Source organism: Phyllostomus discolor, chromosome 3 (genome assembly GCF_004126475.2).
Source record: "Phyllostomus discolor isolate MPI-MPIP mPhyDis1 chromosome 3, mPhyDis1.pri.v3, whole genome shotgun sequence".
Classification (NCBI taxonomy): Eukaryota; Metazoa; Chordata; class Mammalia; order Chiroptera; family Phyllostomidae; genus Phyllostomus; species Phyllostomus discolor.
In genome coordinates, this window is record NC_040905.2 from 183,275,376 (window position 1) to 183,298,675 (window position 23,300).

The 23,300-nt window shown below is 37.0% G+C and overlaps 1 protein-coding gene across 15 annotated transcripts in view; it reads left to right on the forward strand.

Moving 5' to 3' along the window:
* UNC13B (unc-13 homolog B) overlaps positions 1-23,300 on the forward strand; it is a 204,561-nt gene that overhangs the window by 34,227 nt on the left and 147,034 nt on the right. For all 15 annotated transcript variants that reach the window (XM_036021879.1, XM_036021884.1, XM_036021883.1 and 12 more), the window contains exons 2-6: positions 1,262-1,291; positions 6,980-7,079; positions 13,477-13,594; positions 14,825-14,948; positions 21,044-21,117. In XM_036021879.1, the coding sequence (XP_035877772.1) occupies positions 1,262-1,291; positions 6,980-7,079; positions 13,477-13,594; positions 14,825-14,948; positions 21,044-21,117 (446 nt within the window). The remainder of the gene's footprint in view (positions 1-1,261; positions 1,292-6,979; positions 7,080-13,476; positions 13,595-14,824; positions 14,949-21,043; positions 21,118-23,300) is intronic.

Consider the following 23,300-nt stretch of genomic DNA (forward strand, 5'->3'; position numbering starts at 1 on the left):
TTTATTTTGGTTATAAAAATCTCTTTTCAAAATTAGCTCACTATGGTGAAGTGTCCTTTTTTTAAAAAGTATATTTTATTGATTATGCTATTATGGTTTCCCAATTTTTTTCTCCCCTCTATCCCCTCTTTGCCCTGCACTCCCCCATCCTCCAGCATTCCCCCTGCCTTAGTTCATGTCCATGGGTTGTACATAAAGGTTCTTTGGTTTCTCATTTATTTACTTTTAGAGAGGAGGGGAGGGAGAAAGAGAGGAAGAGAAACAAATGTGCAAGAGATACATGGATCTGTTGCCTCTCGCACACAGTTGGGTATATCTTTCACATGTCAGTGTTTCCTCTTTCTCCCTCTCTTCCTCCCTCCCTTCTCCATTTCTAAATAAATAATTTTTTTTAAAAAAGTTAAAGCTTTTAGCATTAAGTGCTTCCTGAAAATGAAGAGGACTTTGTGAAAGGTACAGAATCATTCATCTCTTGGAAATACTAACCCGGGGTTGGATGTAAGCTAAGGTGAAGCTTTCACTTTCATAAAGCAGGACAAGGAGATGGCAGATCTGTACCCTCAAATATCTTTTCAGGCATTGTGTGTTGGGATTTCCTTTTGCCTTTTTCATCCCCTGTGGCACGTGATCCTAATCTTCATTGATAGAAATATTGGATAGATATTTAGTACATTCTAGAATTAGCAGTTTCCTTCATTTGTGGTCTTTGACCTTTCCTAGGAGCTGGTGTGCTGCGGCCCAAGTGTGGCATTTCTTACACAGTTTTGGAAACAGCTTGGATAGCTGTTGGATGTCCAACCTCCTTAGACAGGAGGTCCTCTTGATATTTACTTATTCCCAGAAAGAAGTTACTTCTCACTCTTCTTAAACCTGTTGTCTAGATCTTGCTAGTTAGGCTCTTCTTGGGGCATGAATGGAATAGAGGAAATTTTTATGATAGGTTTTAAAAAAGGAATGTCTGTGACTTAACTGTTAAAATGATATATGACTTGAAATTGGTTGCCTGACCTAGGAGTAAGTTAGTTAGTTTCCTCCACTTCCTTGTCAGGAGGCTGTAAGACATTTCTGTGTTCAGTATGAGATTAGATTGAATGACCTTTAACTCTGCCTTCAAGCTTTGATTAGAAGTCCCAGCTTTTATTCTCTTCTAAAGACTTAAATGTAAAAATCTGGTCCTAACTCTAACCTTGGCCGAGTAGGTGTTCAGGAAATGTTGGCTAAATAAATTATTTTTTTCATGGTGCCTTTTTTTCTCTTGCAGTTAAAAGAGCCAAATTCCAGGGTTCACCAGGTAAGACCAGCCTTCTATTATTATATCCCATCATACTTGCTGTGATTTAAAAGCAACCTTTTAAACAAATAGTTTTATTGAATTCATTGATTAAATTAATTACACTCAGTAAATTTCTTAAATTATTAATTAATAACTCAGAATGGGGAGATATTAGTCAAAGGGGTAAAAAATTTCAGTTATGCAAGATAAATAATTTCTGGAGATCTAATGTATAGCAATGTGTATATAGTTTACAAGTAACCAGAGGGGAAGGGGAAGAGGGATAATGGGTAAAAATTGGGGAAGGAACAAGTATAAAGGACACATGGACAAAGCCAAAGGGGTAGGTTCAAGGGTAGGTCAGGGGTATTGGCAGGGGGAAAATGGAGACAACTGTACTTGAATAACAATAAAAAAATAAATTAATTTAATAAAAAAAGAAGTTAGTCTCACCATTTACCATATTTTTTCAGACTATAAGACTCACAGTTTGGGAGGAATAATGGTTGTTAATGCTGCTGTTGAGTTCTGTTTACATTTAATTGGTGAAATATTACTTATGTTATTAAATATTTTACCACATTTTTTGCTTCAATTTTTTTCCCTATTTTCCTCCTTTAAAACCTATGTGCGTCTTATGGTCTAAAAATATGGTAATATCCTGAGTAGGTATTGGCAAACCAATGTTAACAGTGTTCCTCCAAGAGTGCAGGTCAGGAATGAATACATTCCTAAAGAGCTGCTAAAAAACCCAACACAAAACCAAGTCTTGTACAGTATTTGAAATTTAATTTTCTAAGAGAGTAGATCCTAAATGTTCTCAATACACATACACCCTCTCACTCACTCAATACACCCTCTGACTCACTCAAAATGATTACCATACAAGGTGGTGATGAATATGTTAATTTGTTTAATTGTGATTATTTTGCAGTGTATACATACATCAAATCATCAGGTTGTATATAATATACAATTATCAATTGTATACAATATATAATTGTACAATTGTACAATTAAAATATACAATTTTAAATTGTCAATTATACCTCAGGAAAGCTAGAAAAAAACAATGCTGTTGTAAAACATTAGAGAAATCTACATCTATATATCAATCTAGTGAAAAGTTAAAGTCCTCTTACTTCTTGACCAACTCAATTATACTTCCAGAATAAGTATTTAGAGGTTTTTATATATCTTTTCAGATTTTTTCTGTGTATATGCATGTCTACATTAATGGATTAGCTACACATATCTTTGCACAACCTGCTTTTTTCCCAATACATCATGAAAGTCTTTTCTTATGTGTGTGTGTATATACATATATCTGGTTCTTTTTTTAAAAAATGTTATACAGAATTTTATTGTAGATTTGTACTATAAATTCTTGATTATGTAGGTTGTTTTCAATTTCTTGCTATTCTAAGGAGTACTGGTAAATATTCTTGTGCATTTGTCATTGCCTGCTTTTGCAAATGTATATGTACACTAGAGTCCAGAAGTAGAATTGCTGGGTCAAAGGTATGTATTTTAAAGAAATTTGGTAGCTGCTACCATGCATACTGCCTTTCTGAAAGTTTTTGCTAGATTATACTCAGATCAGAGTACATGAGGATTTCTTTTCCTCCAAGTCCTTATCAACATTACATACTATGAATTTTTAAAAATCTTTGCTCATCTGAAGGTAAAACATGGTATCTCCTTATTTTAATACACATCTCCTAAACTGTGAATGTCAAGTTGTTCTGATTACTGCTGTGGGAAAGGAAGAGTCCTGGGGGTTACCGGGAAAAAGTGAACATGCTTGGGAGCCCAGGAAAATCTCAAAAGCCAAACCTTGGGTGCAATAGGAGCTAAAGCAGATTCTGAACTTTCTACTGTCTCCACTGGCTCTAGGTTAGGACTCTTGTTTTTTTTTTTTTTTTTTTTTAGTGAGACTCTGTTCTGTTCACTTTTCTGGTCCAGCTGGCTTTTCTGTGGTTGCATACAGCCTATAATCGTATCTCCGGTGGAGTTTGTATGCCTCTCCTCCAAGCTTTGTTACCAGCTACCACCTATCCCTATTTCTTTGTTTTCTCTATTTAAAATTTTTCTGAGAAGGAATCATATTGGTCTTACCTTTTGGCCAGCCCATAGATGGGATGCTTTTAAGTGGCATCTGCCCCTGGTCTAATCAGCTATGGTGGAATATGGGGAGTGGACTACAAAACCATATGATATCAAACATAGCTCAGGGGTCTACCTCACTGGTACACTGGATATGGATGGGGGTCATATATAAACTACATGATTCTTAATGATATTAAAGAGAAAGGTTTATCTTCTGCTAGAAGTGCATGACAAGGCCCATTTTCTCACTTCTCTAACAGGTAATCATTGTAAGCAATCTTTGCCAGTGTGATGAGTCAAAAAATAATTGTATCCCCTTTTTCATTTTATAAAATTATGATTAATATGTTATATAGAAAAGCAAATTCTCAATTCAGTTGTCCTCCTCATGGCTGATGTGAACGTAGAAGGGTGAGTATAGAATATGCTGTGTTAAGCAGTAGGTCAGATCCCTGAGTTTTGAGTTCTAGGCCACTTACCTTTGTTTAGTATTCAACTTACACTGTTAGGTTAGAGAATTTCCTTTTCCCAATTCTGTGATAACATTTCTGATAAGTGAATAGATAAAGCTTGAAATTCACTTTGTTTATGAGGATTTATCCTGAATTCTTATTTCTTTCAACAGCTAGAGGTAACCCTTTCCTCTTCTGCAATCCTTTATCACTTTTTCTGTTATGGTACTTACTTTTTTCTATATTTAAAGTTACATATCTTTTCTGGTGGCACAGCACATGTGAGGGACCACTGCCCTGACCACCCGGCTGGCACCTGACTGGCTGCAGGCAGAGAGAGTGGAAGGGAAAGAGAGAGACATAGATGTGAGAGAGAAACATCAATCGGCTGCCCTCTGCACCCACCCAGACCAGGGACTGAACCTGCAGCCTAGATCTCATATTTTGGATTCTGGCTATATTATAATGAATGACACTTTGCATTAGATGTCATTGGTTGAAGAGTTGAAGTTAATGGAGAACGCACAATTGTGTGTTTTTATGGCACTGTCCTTTCTCAGCGCAGCCACCCAGCAGGAGGAGGATCCTTTATTTGTCCAAAGTAAATGTGGGAGTAGATTTTCTTTCCTTTTTATTTTTTTTAAAAAGATTTTAATTTATTTTTAGAGAGAGGGGAAGGGAGACAGAGAGGGAGAGAAACATCAATGTGTGGTTGCCTCTCAAGCACCCGCTGCTGGGGACCTGGCCTGCAACCCAGGCATGTGCCCTGACTGGGAATCAAACCAGAGACCCTTTGGTTCACAGGCTGGCACTCAATCCACTGAGCCCCACCAGTTAGGGCTGGAATAGACTTTCTTACTGCAGTTAAGAACCACTGTGTGTTAAAAGATGGACCAGAGGAAGATGGCAAAGAGCATATTAGTATTCAAACAAAAAAAATGATAAATAAAATAAAATTGCTAATATACCTGTGGAAACTATTGGTTTTGACGCTATTATAAAACAGCAAACCCAGCTGAGCATGTTCCAAGAAATTTGTTTGAAGAACTATGCAGTAAGTTTTGCTGGTGACAAAGGAGCCATCGCCAAAGCATGTCCTAATGTTAAAGGAGTAGATTTGTCAATAAACCTGCTGTTGGCATGGGATGAAGTGGTAGATATTGCTGATCAGCTCAGACACCTGGAAGTCCTTAATCTCAGGGACAATAAACTGAGATTTCCCTCTGACTCACCATCTCTAACCAGGATTATTTCCTGCACTGAAGGTTTAGTCCTCAGCTGCACAGGAATGTGTGCCAAGGTGCTCCGGTGTGCTGTGGGGTGACCAGTCCTGGAGGAGCTCTGCCTAGAGTCTAACGATATTTCCATTTCAGAAAGGCCGGCTGACGTTTTACAAATGATCAAGTTATTAGACCTTTCCCATAGTTAGTTAATTGATGAAAATCAGCTGTTTCTAATAGCATATCTGCCCAGACTAGAACTAATTCTTTCTAACACTGGGATTTCTTCTCTACATTTCCTGGATGCTGGGATTCAGTGCAAAATGTCAGTATTTCCTTCCTTGCCAAACCTTGTAGTCAGTGACAATCAGATAGTGCAATGGTCATCTATCAACAAGCTGGATGAGTTACAGAGTCTGAGCTCTTTGCCCTGACGAAGAAACCGGGACTGAAGGAAGCAGAGTGCAGACGGCGTACCAGTTCCTTATTGCCAAGATTGGTCAACTGCAAACCCTGAACAAATGTCAAATTATTCCTGAGGAGAGGCAGGAGGCTGGAGCCAAGCTGGAGTACGGAAAAGTGTTTGGAAATGAATGGAAAAGGGGGCTGGGCATCAGGATCCAGACCAAAACAGGCCAAATGAGGAGTTCTGGCAGCCCACCCCAGGTACCAGGCACTCTGCCTCAAAAATGGTGCACCTGGGGAGGGGGAACTTAAAACACAACCACCGTGTTTGCTCAAAGCCAGCTGCTAACACTGAGGATAAAATATCCTCACCATCTGGACCACAAAGTCCTAGAGAAACAATTGCCCGACTCCATCACAGTTCAAAAAGTGAAAAGATTGCTGCCATGTCTTCTCAGAGTTCCTGTGTCAGACCTTCTGTTGTCCTGTGAACGTCCCAAAATGCCAGGCAGAGAGATTGAACTAGAAAATGACAGTCATTACAGTTTTATTCTGTGGAAAATGAAGATCTTCTATTAGTGCGATGGTGATAGCCAACTAATAAAGCTCAGAGACTAGACTGTTTATTGTGACTGGGGTTCACTGGAAATAATTGATTTACTGGAAAAATTCTACTCCCCCCAAAAGAGGTTTTATAACTTGCCCTAAGTATAGAAAAGATTGTACTTTTCATTAGGAAGAGACCATTTCTAGGCTTGTATTAATAGCAATAATAAAGGCTTTGTACCTACTTAAAAAAAGTTACATATTTTTTCTACTAGATAATTTATATTAGTTTTTTTCAAACTGCAGGTGGGCTGTAAAATCAATTTAGTTTCTTATGATTAACTTCTTTTTTTAAAAAAAAGATTTTATTTATTTATGTTTAGAGAGAAGGGAAGGAAGGGAGAAAGAGAGGGAGAGAAACATCAATGTGTGATGGTTGCCTCTTGCACACCCTCATCTGGGGGCTTGGCCTGTGGGGACCCAGGCATGTGCCCTTACTAGGAATCAAACTGGTGACCTTTTGGTTCACAAACCAGCACATAATCCACTGAACCATGCCAGGCAGGGATAATCAAATTAAATATTATTTGATTTAATCATATAATCAAATGTTATATGATTAACTTTTTAATAGATTGAATAAAATGGAATAGGGAATAATGGTGTATCATGTCTTGTATTTTATGAACACTTATGCTAGTTTATATGTGTGTATGTGTGTCTCCTGGGTCAAATACATTTCTCAAATTTTCAAAACACTGTTACAGATTACGCTTTTGAAGGAAGCATGTATTTTATATTTTTTTGTGACTCCATTATCATTAGAATGATGCTACTTTGTACAATATATATTTTCATTTTTTGTTCTACATATAATACTTTAATTTGGATATTATTTAATTCCAATGGCTTTATGAGATTGGGTAACGAAATGAGCACTAAGTATTACATCTTCATTTTGCATTTTTTCCAAGACAAATTTAACACGTATGTGACCCTGAAAGTGCAGAATGTGAAGAGCACAACTGTAGCAGTTCGTGGCGATGAACCTTCCTGGGAACAAGATTTTATGTTGTAAGTACTTTACAGCAACAGCATACTTACAATGTTTGATAATCTTTCCAAGGTAAACACATTGGCTTAAACAACTACAGGCCCAAGATTTATATAAGAATTATAAAATATGTTAAATATTACAAAACATATTTTAATGTATATTAACTTTCTTTTTGAAAAACTAGAGTTACAGAGCAAGTGAAGTGTGTGGTAGGCAAAGTATATAATTTATGTATGTGAAAATCCTACCTAGCCAGTTTTTTCTACTACTCAGAATTAGGATATGGTACAAATAGCATGATATTAAACATAAGCTTTGATTCTCAGAAGGCTTCTTGAAGGAATGTGGTTATGCATGTGAGAGACTGTGTGTCTGTACCCGAGTCATCTGCTTTGGAGGATGAATATTTCAGTGCCTGTAATCCTCTCGCTATTTGTAGTAAAATGTCCTACATTTACCTTGTTAATAAATGTTAGTACACATTAGTAGAATTTCTTACACATGACACAGCATTTAGTATATTACGAGTGTAAGTGCTGGCTTTTAAAAACTTGATTATTTCTTTTTTTCCTCTTTAAGTTTCAGGAATCTTTCCCCCTAATCTAGAAAAGGGAAGAGAAGTATAGAATATCATTTTGAAGGATGGGTGAATCACTTAGCTTCTCTGAGTGCCAGTTTTTATGTCTGTAAAGTTCTACCTTTCTTACAAGACTATGCTTGTTTTTTGGCAAGGTGAGCATGGGAAAATCAAATCAGAAAATATATGAAAATTGCTGTGTAATTTGAAATTGAAGTGAAATTGTTTTGCAAGTTTATGGTGCATCTCAGAGAGACATAGGAATGACTATTATTTTTATGTGGAAACATTCCAATTCTCCAGGCTTTTAATATGCTGCTTTTTATAGTACCATTTAGGAAACTTTATTATAATAGTTAAAGGATAAGATTGTGAGAGCCTGGGCTAAGACAATAGCAAAAGGGATACAGAGAAAAGTATGGCTTGAAGATGTTAAGTGGGTAGAGCCAAGATTTGTCTTGGATGATGGGTGAATGATGTGTCACTCATTAGGATAGGAGATACTGTAAGATGAGTTATGCAAAAGCTTATATTTGAGGCTCGTACAAGACAGGTAGGAACTGAGGTAGGGAAGATAGAAACCTGAACCTGGCACTCAGGGAAGAAGTCCGAGTTGGATAAATATTTTGGTCAGTTGAAGCCATAGGCATAGATGAGAAAGCTTAGGGAAGCTAGTGTGTAGGGTGAGAATAGGGCCTGGGGTGGAGCCCAGAGAGCACCAGCATGTAAAGAGGGGACAAATGGAACTAGGAAGGCATGGACAGAGAGGTATAGGGAGATGAGATGGTAGTGTCCTGAAAGCTGAGGGTAAACTGGGCTTCAGGAAGAAACAGGCCAATGGTGTCAAATTTCTCCCTGGTTGCCCTTCTCTCAACATTCACTTTCTTAGTTATAGTAACAAGAGAACGATACCACTTTTTTCTTCTCTAAAATTGAATTTATTGGGTGACATTGGTTAATAAAACTATATAGGTTTTAGGTTTACAATTCTATAATGCATCATTTGTATATTGTATTATGTGTTCACCACCTGAAGTCAAGTCTCCTTTTATCACCGTGTATCCCTTCTTTACCTTCTACAACCTCCCCCCATGCACATTTCCCTCTGGTGATAACCATACTGTTGTCTCTGTTATGAGATTTTTTGTTTTTTTTTTCACTTAATCCCTTCACCTTTTTCACCTAGCCTTTCAACCCCTCCCCTTTACAACTGTCAGTCTTTTCTGTGTATTTGTGAATCTGTTTCTACTTTGTTAGTTTATTTTGTTTATTGGATTCCACACATGAGTGAAATCATATGGTAAATACTCTTTCTCTGACTGGCTAATTTCACTTAGCATAATATTTGACAGGTCCATATATCCTGTCCTAAAAGGTAAGATTTCCTTCTTTTTTTTATGGCCAAATAGTTTTCCATTGTGCAAATGTACCACAACTTTTTTTTTTAATGGAATCTCTTTTTAAAGATATTTATTTATTTATTTTTAGAGAGAGGGGAAGGGAAGGAGAAAGAAAAGGAGAGAAACATCAATGTGTGAGAGATACATAAACTGGTTGCCTCTCACATGCCTTCAACTGGGGGCCTGGCCCGCAACCCAGACACGTGCCCTGGGAATTGAACTGGCAACCTTTTGGTTTGTAGGTGGGCGCTCAATCCACTGAGCCACTCCAGCCACCATAGCTTTTTTATTTACTCATCTCTTGATGGGCACTTGGGCCACTTCCAGATCTTGGCTATTTATTATAAATAATGCTACAGTGAGCATAGAGGTTCATATATTCTTTTGAATCAGTATTTTGAGTTTCTTTGGATATATTTCTAGAAGTGTAATTGCTGGATCTAAGCCAGTTCCTTTTTTAATTTTTTGAGGTATCTCCATACTGCTTTTCACAGTAGCTGCACCAACCTGTATTCCCTCCAACAGTGCACGAGAATTCCCTTTTCTCCACATCCTCACCATCACTTATTTGTTGATTTATTGATGATAGGCATTCTGACAGGTGTGAGGTGATATTTTATTGTGGTTTTAATTTGTATTTCTCTGATGATTAGTGATGTTGATTGTGTATCTTTTCAGATGTCTATTGGCCATCTGTATGTCCTCCTTGGAGAAGTATATATGCAGGTCCTTTGCCCATTTTTTAAATTAGATTGTTTTCTTGGTTTTGAGTTTTATAAGTGCTTTATAAATTTTGGATGTTAACCCCTTCTCAGATGTATTATTGGCAAATATGTCATCCCATTCAGTGGGTTGTCTTTTCATTTTGCTGGTGGTTCCCTTTGCTGTGCAAAAAACTTTTTAGTTTGATGTAGTCCCATTTGTTTATTTTTTCTTTTGTTTCCTTTGCCTGAGGAACATATATCGGAAAAAATGTCACTACTTTTCATATCTCACCCTTTCAAGCAATCTCAATGTGGCTTCTTCTGTAGACCCTTGGTTATAAAACTGCTCTTCAGCTAGTCTTTGGGTGGTTATTTGGATTGAATGCTCTGTGTTTTAGTTGCGATTCCACTTTGGTCCTAGGAGGAGGTGAGTGTAATGTTTGTCTACTCTGCTGCCATCTTGGATCTCTGTTTCTTTCTTTTCACATATAGTGTGTGACATCATTTATAAAGTTTATTCAAGTCTCTTAATATGTGCATATGTGTATACAATTTTGTGGGCTAGGCAAATTCACAATATTAAGTGAACATGTCTTCCTTGCCCTTAAGATATGATTTAGTCTTAGAAATGTTAAAGATAAATAATGTGAAATACCACAATAAATATTAGATATTGCCACATAACTACATCAGGGAAAAGGAAAAAAGAGAAAGGGAGAGGAGAGACCAGAAATGGAATTGCCAGCTGCCATAAGGACAGGGTAGGAGATAAAGAGTAGGAGCAGAAAGGTAGAGAAAGTAGCTAAAAAACTCATGCATAAAAGAAAAGAGGGCAAAATTCATATAGAATTTTTATGTGTGAGCTTATCATAACACAGTTCTGGCTATGGTATGTAAACCTAGCAATCATACTTTCTTCCACCTTCCTTTTGGCTGGAATAATCACTTAGAGTTATAACTGTTCCCGGCATGTGAAACATGGTGATGTTCTGCAGCTTTTCATCAGCATTTCTAGCTTTAAAAAATTTTTATTTTTATTTTTTCTTTCTTATTTTTATTGTTGTTCAAGTACAGTTTTCTGCATTTTCCCCCCACCCCTCCCCACTACCCCAGCCCTCCCCACCTCCCTTCCCCATTTCCACCCCCCTTTGTTGTTGTCCATATGTCCTTTATAATTGTTCCTGTAAAGCCTTTCCCCCCACTATCCCCTCCCCTCTCCCTTCTGATTACTGTCAGCCTGTTCTCAATTTCAATGTCTTTGACTATGCTTTGCTTGCTTGTTTGTTTTGTTGATTAGGTTCCTGTTAATGGTGAGATCATACAGTATTTGTTTTTCATTGCCTGGCTTATTTCACTTAGCATAATGCTCTCTAGTTCCATCCATGCTGTTGCAAAGAGTAGGAGCTCCTTCTTTCTTTCTGCTGCATAGAATTCCATTGTGTAGATGTGCCAACGTTTTTGATCCATTCATTTACTGATGGGCACTTACTTGGGTTGCTTCCAGCACTTGGCTATTGTAAACTGTGCTGCTATGAACATTGGGGTGCATATATTCATTGCTAGCTTTATTCTTGTATATTTATTTTCCGATATCCGATAGCACTTTTCTTTTTCAACCCTGCTATGATATGTGTGAATTTTCTTTCCTGTCTCCCACCTTGAGATTCTGTATGAATTATGCCCTCTTTTCTTTTACACATGAGTTTTATCAGCTACTTTCTCTACCTTTCTGCTCCGACTGTTTATCCTCCTACCCTGTCCTTGTATCACCTGGCAACTCCATTGTGGGTCTCTCCTCTCTCTTTCTCTTTTTTCCTTTTCCCTGATGTAGTATGTAGCAATATCTAATATTATTTTGATATTTCACATTATTTATCTTTAATATTTCTGTATCTTATTTCCAGAACTAAATCATATCTTAAGGGCTAGGAAGGCATGTTCACTTAATTTTGGGAATTTGCCTAGCTCACAGTCTTGTATACACATGTGCACATATACTGTTGACTGAGTTAATTAATAGAAGAAACTTCCCCAGAGCTCTGGGAATGAGGCATAAAAAGAATTCTTAGACTTCTCATGATTGTGCCTGCTAAGCAAACATAAACGAGAAAGGGGGCTTGTAGAAGGTATCCTCATTGTTTCAGGCTTACTCCCCAGAGTTCCCTGAAGATCATGTTTTCCTTTTTATCTGTCCAGGTCAAGCTGTTAAAGACCTCTGGCTATTTATACTATCCGTGGGCTTGAGATGCTATTTAGGAGTTGCATTGGGATTATTAAGTATGCATCCCCAAGTTTTTTTTTGTTTTTTTACAGATTCAAAAGGTGTGAGTTATTACATATATTTTTCAAGGCTAATCAATTAATCAGGCTATGTTAAACTGTGACAAAATGCTTAGTTTTCCTGCTGTGAACATCGAAACTTAGTGACTGGGTTTAATTATCTGCTTTGTGGCTTTGCACAGCTTTCCAGAAAGCTTGGAAGTTTTTAGAAACAGGAACTGGATCCTGTATTGTGTGTGTCTTCCCCACAGTACTAAGCCATATGAATGCTCTCAGGAAATATTAAGTGATGAACAAATAAGCTCATTATTGCATTCTGTGTTTTGTTGTATTTATATGAAAGGGGCAAATTTTCTTTGCTTTACTCATTTTCAACACACTTGCTATGAATTCTATGGCGATAATACCACATTCCAAAGTTGTGACTCTGAGAACATTTATCTTAATAGTACAGCAGGGAAGCCAAGCTTTTCTCTAAAGTGTTAACTTGAAACTTCTACATGTGATGAAAAGCTACTGTTTTCCTGAGAATACCTTTCTATTTTTTCTGCTGGAATTGGCCTTTTCTCATCTTTCTTGCATTTCCTCTCAAATAGTCTTGTGTTTCAGTAAGAGCTTTCTGGAGAAGGTTTTTAGTATTAACCTAAGTGTTGTCTGTTTCGCCTTAAGACTATGATTAAGTTTGAGTTAGCCCTTCCGAGCTGATATTCTATGATGTATGCCATTGCTTTTTGCTTAGTGGTTATCTGGCTCTTGGCAGAATGATTTCTTTTCAAATTTTTCCTAGTTATTATTGCAGGAATATCATTGTGTTTGTCATTATCCTGTGATAATCATTTTTTTAAGCAACAGTGCCTACTTTAACAGATAATAACTCATGGGCTCTCTGCGGGCTACCTGGTGTGAACTGGTACACTCTAGTGTCCCTTACCTGCCTCTGACCACCTGTTCCCATCAAACTTAGATGTTCTTAGGGGTCTGCTTACTTCTGCGTAGACTCCATTCCAATTCCATTTCATAAATCTTGGGAAGAAGTCTTGCTTTTTTCTAAAGGTCTTCTGTATACAGTCTATAGGTATAAGTTATGGGCTATGTTAGTATTAACAAAAAAACATATAAGACTATTGCCTGAGAGTGAAGCCTGTAGGAGGGCAGCCCTCATAGTAAAGCCCTTACTGCTTGGCTTCACTTTTTTTTTTTAAAGGAACTGTGTTAATGCAATCATGATTAAACTTCAAAGTAGAGGGGACAGACTGACAAAGGCATTTTTCTATGGATACTTTACATAGGTTTCTAGGAACCTAAACTATGGTTTCAGCATTCTGGGGCATTGTGATTTTCCCTGATGACAGAATTCTGGTGATAAAGTATTTAAGGGTTAGCAAAACAGGAGATGTTGCTGTTTCCTTCATATCATCTGTCTTTCTTTAAAGGACTTTCTTCTTTCCTTTAGTGAGATTAGTCGCCTGGACCTGGGTCTGAGTGTGGAGGTGTGGAACAAAGGACTGATCTGGGACACCATGGTGGGGACCGTGTGGATTGCACTGAAGACTATTCGACAGTCAGATGAGGTCAGTCCTTGTACTGCCCACTTGTAGGTATGGTTGCAGCTCTTGCTTCTGCACACTCTAGCTTCATTCAGCTAATATTCATCCATATATCTCAGATTGCTCTGCCTGCTTGCTAATTAGAGGCCATGCAACCAGCTTATTCCTACATTACCCAAAGGTTTAGGGGATTTTATTTAGGTCTGGTCTTCCCTCTGCCCTGATTGAACTCAGAGGTGCTAGAACACTTTTTAGACTTAGCAGGTAGGACAGCTCTTCTGAGTACTGTGTGTGTGTTAGATTGATCTAGGGTACCCATGGTTTCTACCTTTCCCCCCCAAGATATTTTTTAGAAGGAGCCCAATTAAACTTTCTCAGCTATTTGGCTGGGTCCTGTTCTCTGCTTTTTTTCCTTTGGATTGCCAATCCCCAGGGAACCGGTTTCAATCTTCCTTCTTCTACAAGTAACCCTAACAGAGTTTAAGGAACTACAGGCTTGGCAATTGGGATTCACATGGTCTCTGTACATTATTTTCAAGACTGAACTCCCATTCTACTTTTACAGACCATAACTCAGCATAATTTCCCCATAGACCCTCACTTTTAGCCTGGAGAGAATCTATAGTGTTCCTGTTTGACTTTTACATGGGCTATGAGTTTTCTCTGGGAGTGCGGATGGTGAAAATGTGCCTCTCCTTTCTAATTTTCTTTTAGTTCTGGCAAAGGCTCTATTCCCCCAGGCAAATGGGCAGTTCATTTTCATTGTGGCCCTAGTTCAAGTCTACTTAAGTAACAATGTTCATAGCTCTTTAATGATTAGGAATAGCAGCACATGAAGTGACACAGTTATTAAGAATTGGACAGCTCAAGAGGTAACCGATCAATGTATCTCTCACACACAGATGTTTCTCTCCCTCTCTTTCTCCCTCCCTCCCCCCTTAAAAATAAACACAATCTTAAAAAAAAAATTGCTCAGATGAAATATTGGTCCATGGGGGTGCTTGGTTTTTCTGTTTGGTACTTCGGAAATTCTGTCCTCAGTGGGCTTGCAAAGAGCTGCTCTCTCTCTCAAAAGGGATAACAGAAGCCCCATGTAGCAGAGGCAGGTGGGGACAGTATTGTGTTTGTCTCATTAGGATGTGAGTGGCCCTCAGAAGCTGTCCAGCAAGTACATTCAGAGAAAAACACCTGGCTCTTCAACCAAGAGGGAAGTTGGGGAAAAGGAAAGTGTAATCTTAGATCTTTCTTTTCCAGGAAGGGCCTGGGGAGTGGTCCACGTTGGAGGCAGAGACATTAATGAAAGACGATGAGATCTGTGGAACTAAAAACCCAACTCCTCATAAAATTTTGCTTGATACAAGATTTGAATTGCCTTTTGGTGAGTCTATTTGATTAGATTTGTAATGCCATTTAATACTTTTTGCCATATTGTTTGGAAATGTTGGCTGGTTGTTTCATTGCTATATCTTGTGTCTTATCATCCTTTGATAAGACTTCCTTTGAGGACATTCTGTCTTTCGCCTCTATAATGCCTAGCCTGGGGATGGTGCAGAGTAGCCACTGGAATGGTGCTAATTAAAGAATCCACAGTAAAAGCATTCTCTTTGAGTTGTTGTGTCCTCTCTGACTGTTTAATATAATGACTTATGAAATACCTACTCATTAGAGAACATCAATAATTTATTCTTTTAATAATATCTTAACATTTATTGTTTTGAAGCAAATATATACCTACAATCAGCCAATTTAAAAAATGAAGTAGCACTAACAAATAAAATAGTAATTTAAAAGGTAATTTTTAAAAAATCACAAAATACAGGCCCTGGTAAAAGTTCAAATAGTGTGGAAATGTACATGGAGAAGTTGTTTCTCTTCCTGCTTCCTTCCACCTCCTTTGCATTTCCTGTAGTGGTTAAAGAGGTAAACCACTATTAACTTTCTTGTGTCTTAGTTTAGATACAAAAAATTTCTAGAAATATTATTTTGACAAAATTTGGACCATACTCTATATACTATATATAATGAAACAGTCATGCATCATATAATGACGTTTCAGTCCATAACAGCCCTCATATATGATGGTGGTATACTATATAGCTTAGGCTGTAGTAGGCTACATCATCTAGGTTTGTGTAAGTACACTCTATGATGTTCACAATATGACAAAATTGCCTACTGATGCATTTCTCCAAAAGTACCTTGTTCTTCAGCTGTGCATGACTGTATATAGTGTTGTATAAACTACAAAAGCACATTGTCTTGGATATCATCCATGTTTTACTTTAAGGCCTATCTTGCTGATCTGAACAGCTGCCTATATGATAAATTTTCTAAGCGATCCTTTATTAATTGACATGTAGGTTTCTAGTTTTTTTTTATATTATATAACTACTATAATGATCAGCTTTGTACACCTGTGCTCATTTGTAAGTCTAGGATAAAGTTCTTAAAGTAGAATTTAAGGCATGGGTCAGACGGTATATGCACTATTACTTTTCATAGTTCTGCCAAGTTACTTGTCAGAAAGATGGTACCATTTTATATTCTTACCAACTATGTGTGAGGTGTCTCTCTTCTGCACATCTTTACCAACATTTTGTATTTCAGTTTTAATATTTTTGTCTAATTGATTTATATGACATCTTGTTTTAATTTAGTTTAATTTTAATTTTGACTGTTCACACTAATGATATTCACATATAATTTTGTTATTGCTGCTATTTTATGGTTTAAGTTGTACCTTATATGTTGTACCTTATGATGATTTCAGCAAAAGTGGCATGATTTTCTAATAAACTCAGATATAACTAAACTCAGAACAACTATTACTTCAGAAAAATAGAAAGGAAGACACTCCTGTGTGTCTGTACGCTGAGTTGTAGGGGAAGGGAAAAGTATTTGAAGTTCTTGCTAATGGCTTGGTTGCTTGTATTCTTAGTGCTGTGGTCTTGGCTGAACTGGTCTGGAATGGAGTTTCTCTCTTGGTGAATTGGGAGGGGAATGGATGAAGATAGATCTTGGTTCAACTACTACAGAAATTAGCTGTTTTAAAGTTTTGGTAGATTTTCTTGAGTAAATGTTTCTTCATTTGCTGTATGCCCTGAGGACTATTTCCAGTGACTTTAAATGTGTTTTATATATTAACACCCCCACCCCACAGAGTTTTGTTAGGGTGTGGCTCTGTGGAGCTCATGCTAGAAGTCTGTCATTCTATCCCTTATTACATTGTAAACAAACATTCCTTTCAACACTGTGTCACTTTTATTGTCACGGGTAACCATACACATTTCTATATAGATTTTGAGTTTCATGAGGGTACTTGCATAGTTTATTTTGGTATCTCTAGTGTTTGCTTGGCACGTAATAGGTGCCTAAAAAATTTTTTTTTGAATAACTGTTAAGGTAAAATCTCAGATAAGTGAAGTCTAGTCAAAGACTAGGTAACTAGTCTTTGATACTAGTTAATGTGAGTGTGCTAAGCTTTTGCCTCTGTGATAACCACAGAGGGTTAGGTGGTGGGGGTATGGGCAAAAAGGTTAAGGGGATTAAGAGGTACAAACATATAAATAAATGTAAAGTACAGCATGGGGAATATTAATATCAATAATATCACAATAACTTCATATGGTGACAGATGGATAGTGGATTTTTTGTGGCGATCACTTTGTAAGGTATATAAATGTGAAATCCCACTATTTTCTATACCTGAAACTAATATAATATTGTGTATCAATTGTACTTTAATCCTGAAGAGCTTTACATTTAGAATAAAAATCAGACATGAAGCCAATAAGTAAAAATTAAAAAAAAACTTAATAAAGTGTCCTGTTATTGGTAAAGGAATTTTTTTAATAAATTGAAATCCTGTGAATATTCTATTCAATTACATAGCATCTTTAAAAAATAGTAACTTGTAATTTTTTTATTGCATTGAAAGGTCAGAAAATATATAGGTGTGCAAAATGTATAGGTATATGAAAAGGACAAGAGTTTCTTAAAACCTCACAAACTGGAGATATTTTTTACATGTTGCTATGTTTCCTTCTGTTTTTTTATGCACATTTACTGTTTTTCTTATAAAATGGTATGGTATATTACATTTTAATCTGTTGTATTCAGTAATTAAAGTTATAATATAAATGTTATATAAAATGCTATTTTTCCATAATATTTTCTCTGGTTTATTTGATTTTATTGTGAATGTACAATAATAATAAATGTAAATAATACCATTATAAATAATACTGCAATAAACATTCTTTTTTACTTTTTAATTATATTTTATTGATTGCATTATTATAGTTGTCCCAATTTTTCCCCCTTTATCCCCTCCACCCTACCTCTGACCCTCTACCATCTCCCCCTTAGTTCATGTCCATGAGTTGTACATATAAGTTCTTTGGCTTCTCCATTTCCTTTACTCTTCTTAACCTCCCCCTATCTATTTTATGCCTACCAATTATCTTCTTATTCCCTGTACCTTTTCCTCCCATTATCCCCCTCCCTTTCCCCACTGATAACCCTCCATTTTTGTGATTCTCTTCCTGCTCTAGTTGTTTTCTTAGCTTTTGTTTTTTGTTTTTTAGGTTCAGTTGTTGATAGTTATGAGTTTGTTGTCATTTTACTGTTCATAGTTTTTTATCTTCTTCTATTTCTTACATAAGTCCCTTTAACTTTTCATTTAATAAGGACTCGGTGATGATGAACTCCTTTAACCTTACCTTACCTGGGAAGCACTTTACCTGCCCTCCCATTCTAAATGATAGCTTTGCTGGATAGAGTAATCTTGGATGTAGGTCCTTGCTTTTCATGACTTTGAATACTTCTTTCCAACCCCTTCTTGCCTGGAAGGTTTCTTTTGAGAAATCAGCTGCTAGTCTTATGGGAACTGCTTTGTAGGTAACTCTCTAGTTTCCTCTTGCTGCTTTTAAGATTGTCTCCTTGTCTTTGATCTTAGGTAACTTAATTATGATGTGTCTTGGTGTGTTCCTCCTTGGGTCCAATTCCTTCGGGACTCTCTGGGTTTCCTGGACTTCCTGGAAGTCTATTTCCTTTGCCAGAGTGGGGAAGTTTTCCTTCATTATTTGTTCAAATAAGTTTTCAGTTTTGCTCTTCCTCTTCTCCTTCTGGCACTCCTATGATTTGGGTGTTGGAACATTTAAAGTTGTCCCAGAGGTTCCTAAGCCTCTCCTCCCCTTTTTGAATTCTTATTTCTTTATTCTGTTACAGTTGAATGCTAATTTCTTCATTCTGTTCCAAATCATTGATTTGAGTCCCAGTTTCCTGCCCTTTACTGTTGGTTCCCTGTATATTTTTCTTTATTTCATTTAGTATAGCCTTTACTTCTTCCTTTATATTATGTTCATGTTCAGTAAATTTTGTGAGCATCCTGATTACTAGTGTTTTCAACCAAGTGTTTTGGGTATATACCCAGAGGTGAAATTGCTAGATTATATGGTAATTCTATTTTTAATTTTTTAAGAATTGCCATACTGACACTCTTTTTCATAGTGGCTGTACCATTTTATAGTCCCTCTAACAGTATACAAGAGTTCTAATTTTTTATATCTCATTAATACTTTTATTTTCTTTCTTTAAAAATAGGATAGTTGCTATCCTAGTAGGTGTGAAGTAGTATAACATTGTAGTTTTTATTTCCCTAATGATCAGTGATGTTGAACATGTTTTTTATGTGCTTCTTGGCCATTTGTATATCTTCTTTGGAGAAATGTCTGTCAAGTCCTTCGTCCATTTTTGAAATTTTTTTTGTCTTTTTTTTGTTGTTCTAGGAGTTCCCTGTATATTTTGGGTATTAATCTCTTAGGAGATGTATGATTTGCAAGTATTTTCTTCCATTCTGTTGGTTACCTTTTTATTCTATTGATGTTGTCTTTTTTTCCCTTAGATTTTATTTATTTATTTTTAGGCAGAGGGGGAGGGAGGAGGAAGAGAGGGAGAGAAACATCAATGTGTGGTTGCCCCTCATGTGCCCCCTACTGGAGACCTGGCCCACAACCCAGGCATGTGCCCTGACTGGGAATCAAACTGGCGACACTTTAGTTTGCAGATCAGAATTCAATCCACTGAGCCACACCAGTCAAGGTCTATTGATAGTCTTTTGATCAGAAATTTTTTTGATCGTCCTAAAGCCCAATTTGTCTATTTTTTCTTTTGTTGCCTGTACTTTTGCTGTCCTATCCAAGAAATTTCCAAATTCATTGTCATGCAGCTTTTGCCCTATTTTTTAAGAGCAGTTTTATAGTCTTAGGTTTTGATCCATTTTGAGTTAATTTTTTATGTGGTGTTAAGTAAGGGTCCAACTTCATTCTTTTGCATACAGATATTCAGTTTTCCTAGTACCATTTGTTGAAAAGACATTTCCCCATTGAATATCCCCTTGTCAAAAAATCATTTGACCGTACACATGAAGGTTTATTTCTTGGCTTTCTAGGCTATTGATCTATATACCTGTCTTTATGTGAGTATCACACTGTTTTGGTTACTGTAGCTTTGTAGTAAGTTTTGAAATTAGGAACTGTGAGTCCTCTAGCTTTGTTCTTTTCAAGATTATTTTGGCTGTTTCGGATCTGTTGAATTCCCTATTAATTTTAGGATGGCGCTTATATTTTTGCAAACAAACAAACAAACAAACAAACCATCATTAAGGTTTTGATAGTGATCACATTGAATCTGTAGATCACTTTGGGTAGTGTTGACAACTTAACAATATTAAGTATTCTGATCTGGTGGGAATAATAGACATTATTTAGGTTTTTGTAAAGATTAAAGAAAATGTTCATAGTCCCCAACTGGTGTGGCTCGGTGGATTGAATTGTGATCTGCAAACTAAAGTGTCGCCAGTTCGATTCCCAGTCAGGGCACATGCCTGGGTTGTGGGCAAGGTCTCCAGTAGGGGGTACATGAGGGGCAACCACACAATGATGTTTCTCTCCCTCTCTTTCTCCCCACTTCCCCTCTGTCTAAAAATAAATAAATAAAAATTTTAAATAAATAAGATAATGTTCATAGCAAGAATGAAACCACCAGTAAAATTAGTCCATTGCTGTCACCCCTCTAATTTTGATCATTTGATTGAACAAAGTATTATTAACTCAAGATTAAATTATTAGCCACACAGTAAAAGACAAATAGCATATGATCTCACCTGTAAGTGGAACCTTATCAACAAAACAAGCAAGCAAAATATAACCAGAGATATTGAAATAAAGAACAAACTGGCAGTAACTAGAGGGGTTGGGGGAGAGGGATAATGGGGGAAAATAGGGGAAGGTCCATCAAGGAACATGTATGAAGGACAAATGGACAAAGCCAAAGAGGGTAGGTTTGAGGGAGGTGGGGATGGGTGGGGCGGGGAGCTGTGGTAGGGTGAAAATAGAGACAACTGTACTTGAACAACAATAAAAATAAATAAATTATTAACCTGGTAATGTGTTCTTTTGTTTTTCATGGTAGACATTCCAGAGGAGGAAGCCAGATATTGGACCTACAAATTGGAGCAAATCAATGCCTTGGAAGCTGACAATGAGGTAGGAAGTGCCTGATTTGCAATATAGAGAGATAGGGAAAAATCTCTTTATAGGACACTCGTTTTCAACAGAGGGGCTTGTGAGCATGTTGAAGAATGAAAGAATTAAAACAGTGTTAAAGAAAAAAGGCATCAGGAAGATTGCCTGACATTTCATTGGAGGGCTTTTTGTGCTGCACTTCCTGTTCTTCTCATTGTTCCCCAGAGGTTGCTGACTTGGCACTAGTCTAGCTCTAGATTGTTGGGCAAGGAGCTTGTAGTGGAGCAACTGTCCTCTGGTTACACGGATGAACAAAAGGCATTTCTTCTGCTTGTTCCCAGATTTTTGGATATATAACTATTTTTATGCTCTTTTAAGGGATGTTTAGACTATTGCATTGAATGGTTCTGCTGTCCTAACTTATCTCTAGAAGGGGCCTGGTGAATAGAAGATAACACCACTCAATCTGGGCAATAAGAAATGGGGGATGTTTTTGATAACGTTGTGGAGGGAAAAGATAAGTTATTTTACTTTTGGACATGATGGGAGCTATTACACAATTGGTCTGATTATAAGGTAAAATTGGAGTCCCAGGGGATATTTTTATGGAAATGTCTGGTAGGCAACTTCATGAAAGAATCTGAAGCTCAGGGTTGGATAGGGTGGGAAGCTGTAGGCATAGAGTTTGAATTTATCAAGATAATGGTACCAATAGAAGTCATAGGAATAGAAGACCTCACTAAGGTACAGTATGTACAAAGAGCATTAAAGATGAATAAGGACAAAACTTTGGGTAACATCAAAGATAGAATCTTGAGAAACAAAAAAGAGACTGAGGAAGAGCAGCCTGTAAAAGAAACAGAACCAGGAAAAGTTTACAGAACAAAGAAAAAAAGTTTTAACGCTGAAATTCTTTTTGAAATTTTTTAAATTTTTTAATATATTTTATTGATTATGCTATTACAGTTGTCCCACTTCCCCCCTTCACTCTCGTCCACCCTGTAAACCCTCTCCCACCCACATTCCCCCCCTTTAGTTCATGTCCATGTGTCATAAGTTCTTTAGCTTCTACATTTCCCATACTATTCTTGCCCTCCCCCTGTCTATTTTCTACCTACCATCTACGCTACTTATTCTCCATACCTTTTCTCCCTCTCTCCTCCTCCCACTCCCCTGTTGCTAACCCTCTATGTGATCTCCATTTCTGTGGTTCTGTTCCTCTTCTACTTGTTTGCTTAGTTTCTTTTGGTTTTGTTTTAGGTGTTATTAATAATTGTGAGTTTGCTGTCATTTTACTATACATGTTTTTTTTATCTTCTTTTTCTTAGATAAGTCCCTTTAACATTTCATAAAATAAGAGCTTGGGTGATGATGAACTCCTTTAACTTGACCTTATCTGAGAAGCACTTTATCTGCCCTTCCATTCTAAATGAAAGCTTTGCTGGATAGAGCAATCTTGGATGTAGGTCCTTGACTTTCATGACTTGGAATACTTCTTTTCAGGCCCTTCTTGCCTTTAAGGTCTCTTTTGAGAAATCAGCCTATAGTGTGATGGGAACTCCTTTGTAGGTAACTGTCTCCTTATCTCTTGCTGCTTCTAGGATTCTCTCCTTCATTTTTGCCTTGGCTAATATAATTACGATGTGCCTTGGTGTGTTCCCTCTTGGGCACAACTTCTTTGGGACTCTCTGAGCTTCCTGGACTTCCTGGAAGTCAATTTCCTTTACCAGAATGGGGAAGTTCTCCTTTATTATTTGTTCAAATAACTTTTCCACTTGTTGCTCTTCCTTTTTTCCTTCTGGCACCCCTATAATTCGTATTTTGGAATGTATAAAGATGTCCTGGGGGTTCCTAAGCTTCTCTTCATTTTTTTGAATTCTTATGTCTCCATTCTTTTCTGTTTGGTTGTTTCTTTTTTCTGGTCTACTCCTTTGGTTTGAGTTCCAGTTTCCTTCCCATCACTATTGGTTCCCTGTGCATTTTTCTTCATTTCTCTTATTGTAGCTTGCATTTATTTGTTCATCTAATTTGTGCCCCAAATCAACCAATTCTGTGAGCTTCCTAATTACCAGTGTTTTGAATTGTGCATCAGATAGGTTGGCTATCTCTCACTTGCTTAAAAGGATGGGTTCTGGGGCTTTGATTTGTTCTTCTGTTTGAGCCATCTCTCTCCCTCTCTCTCTCTCTCTCTCTCTCTTTTTTTT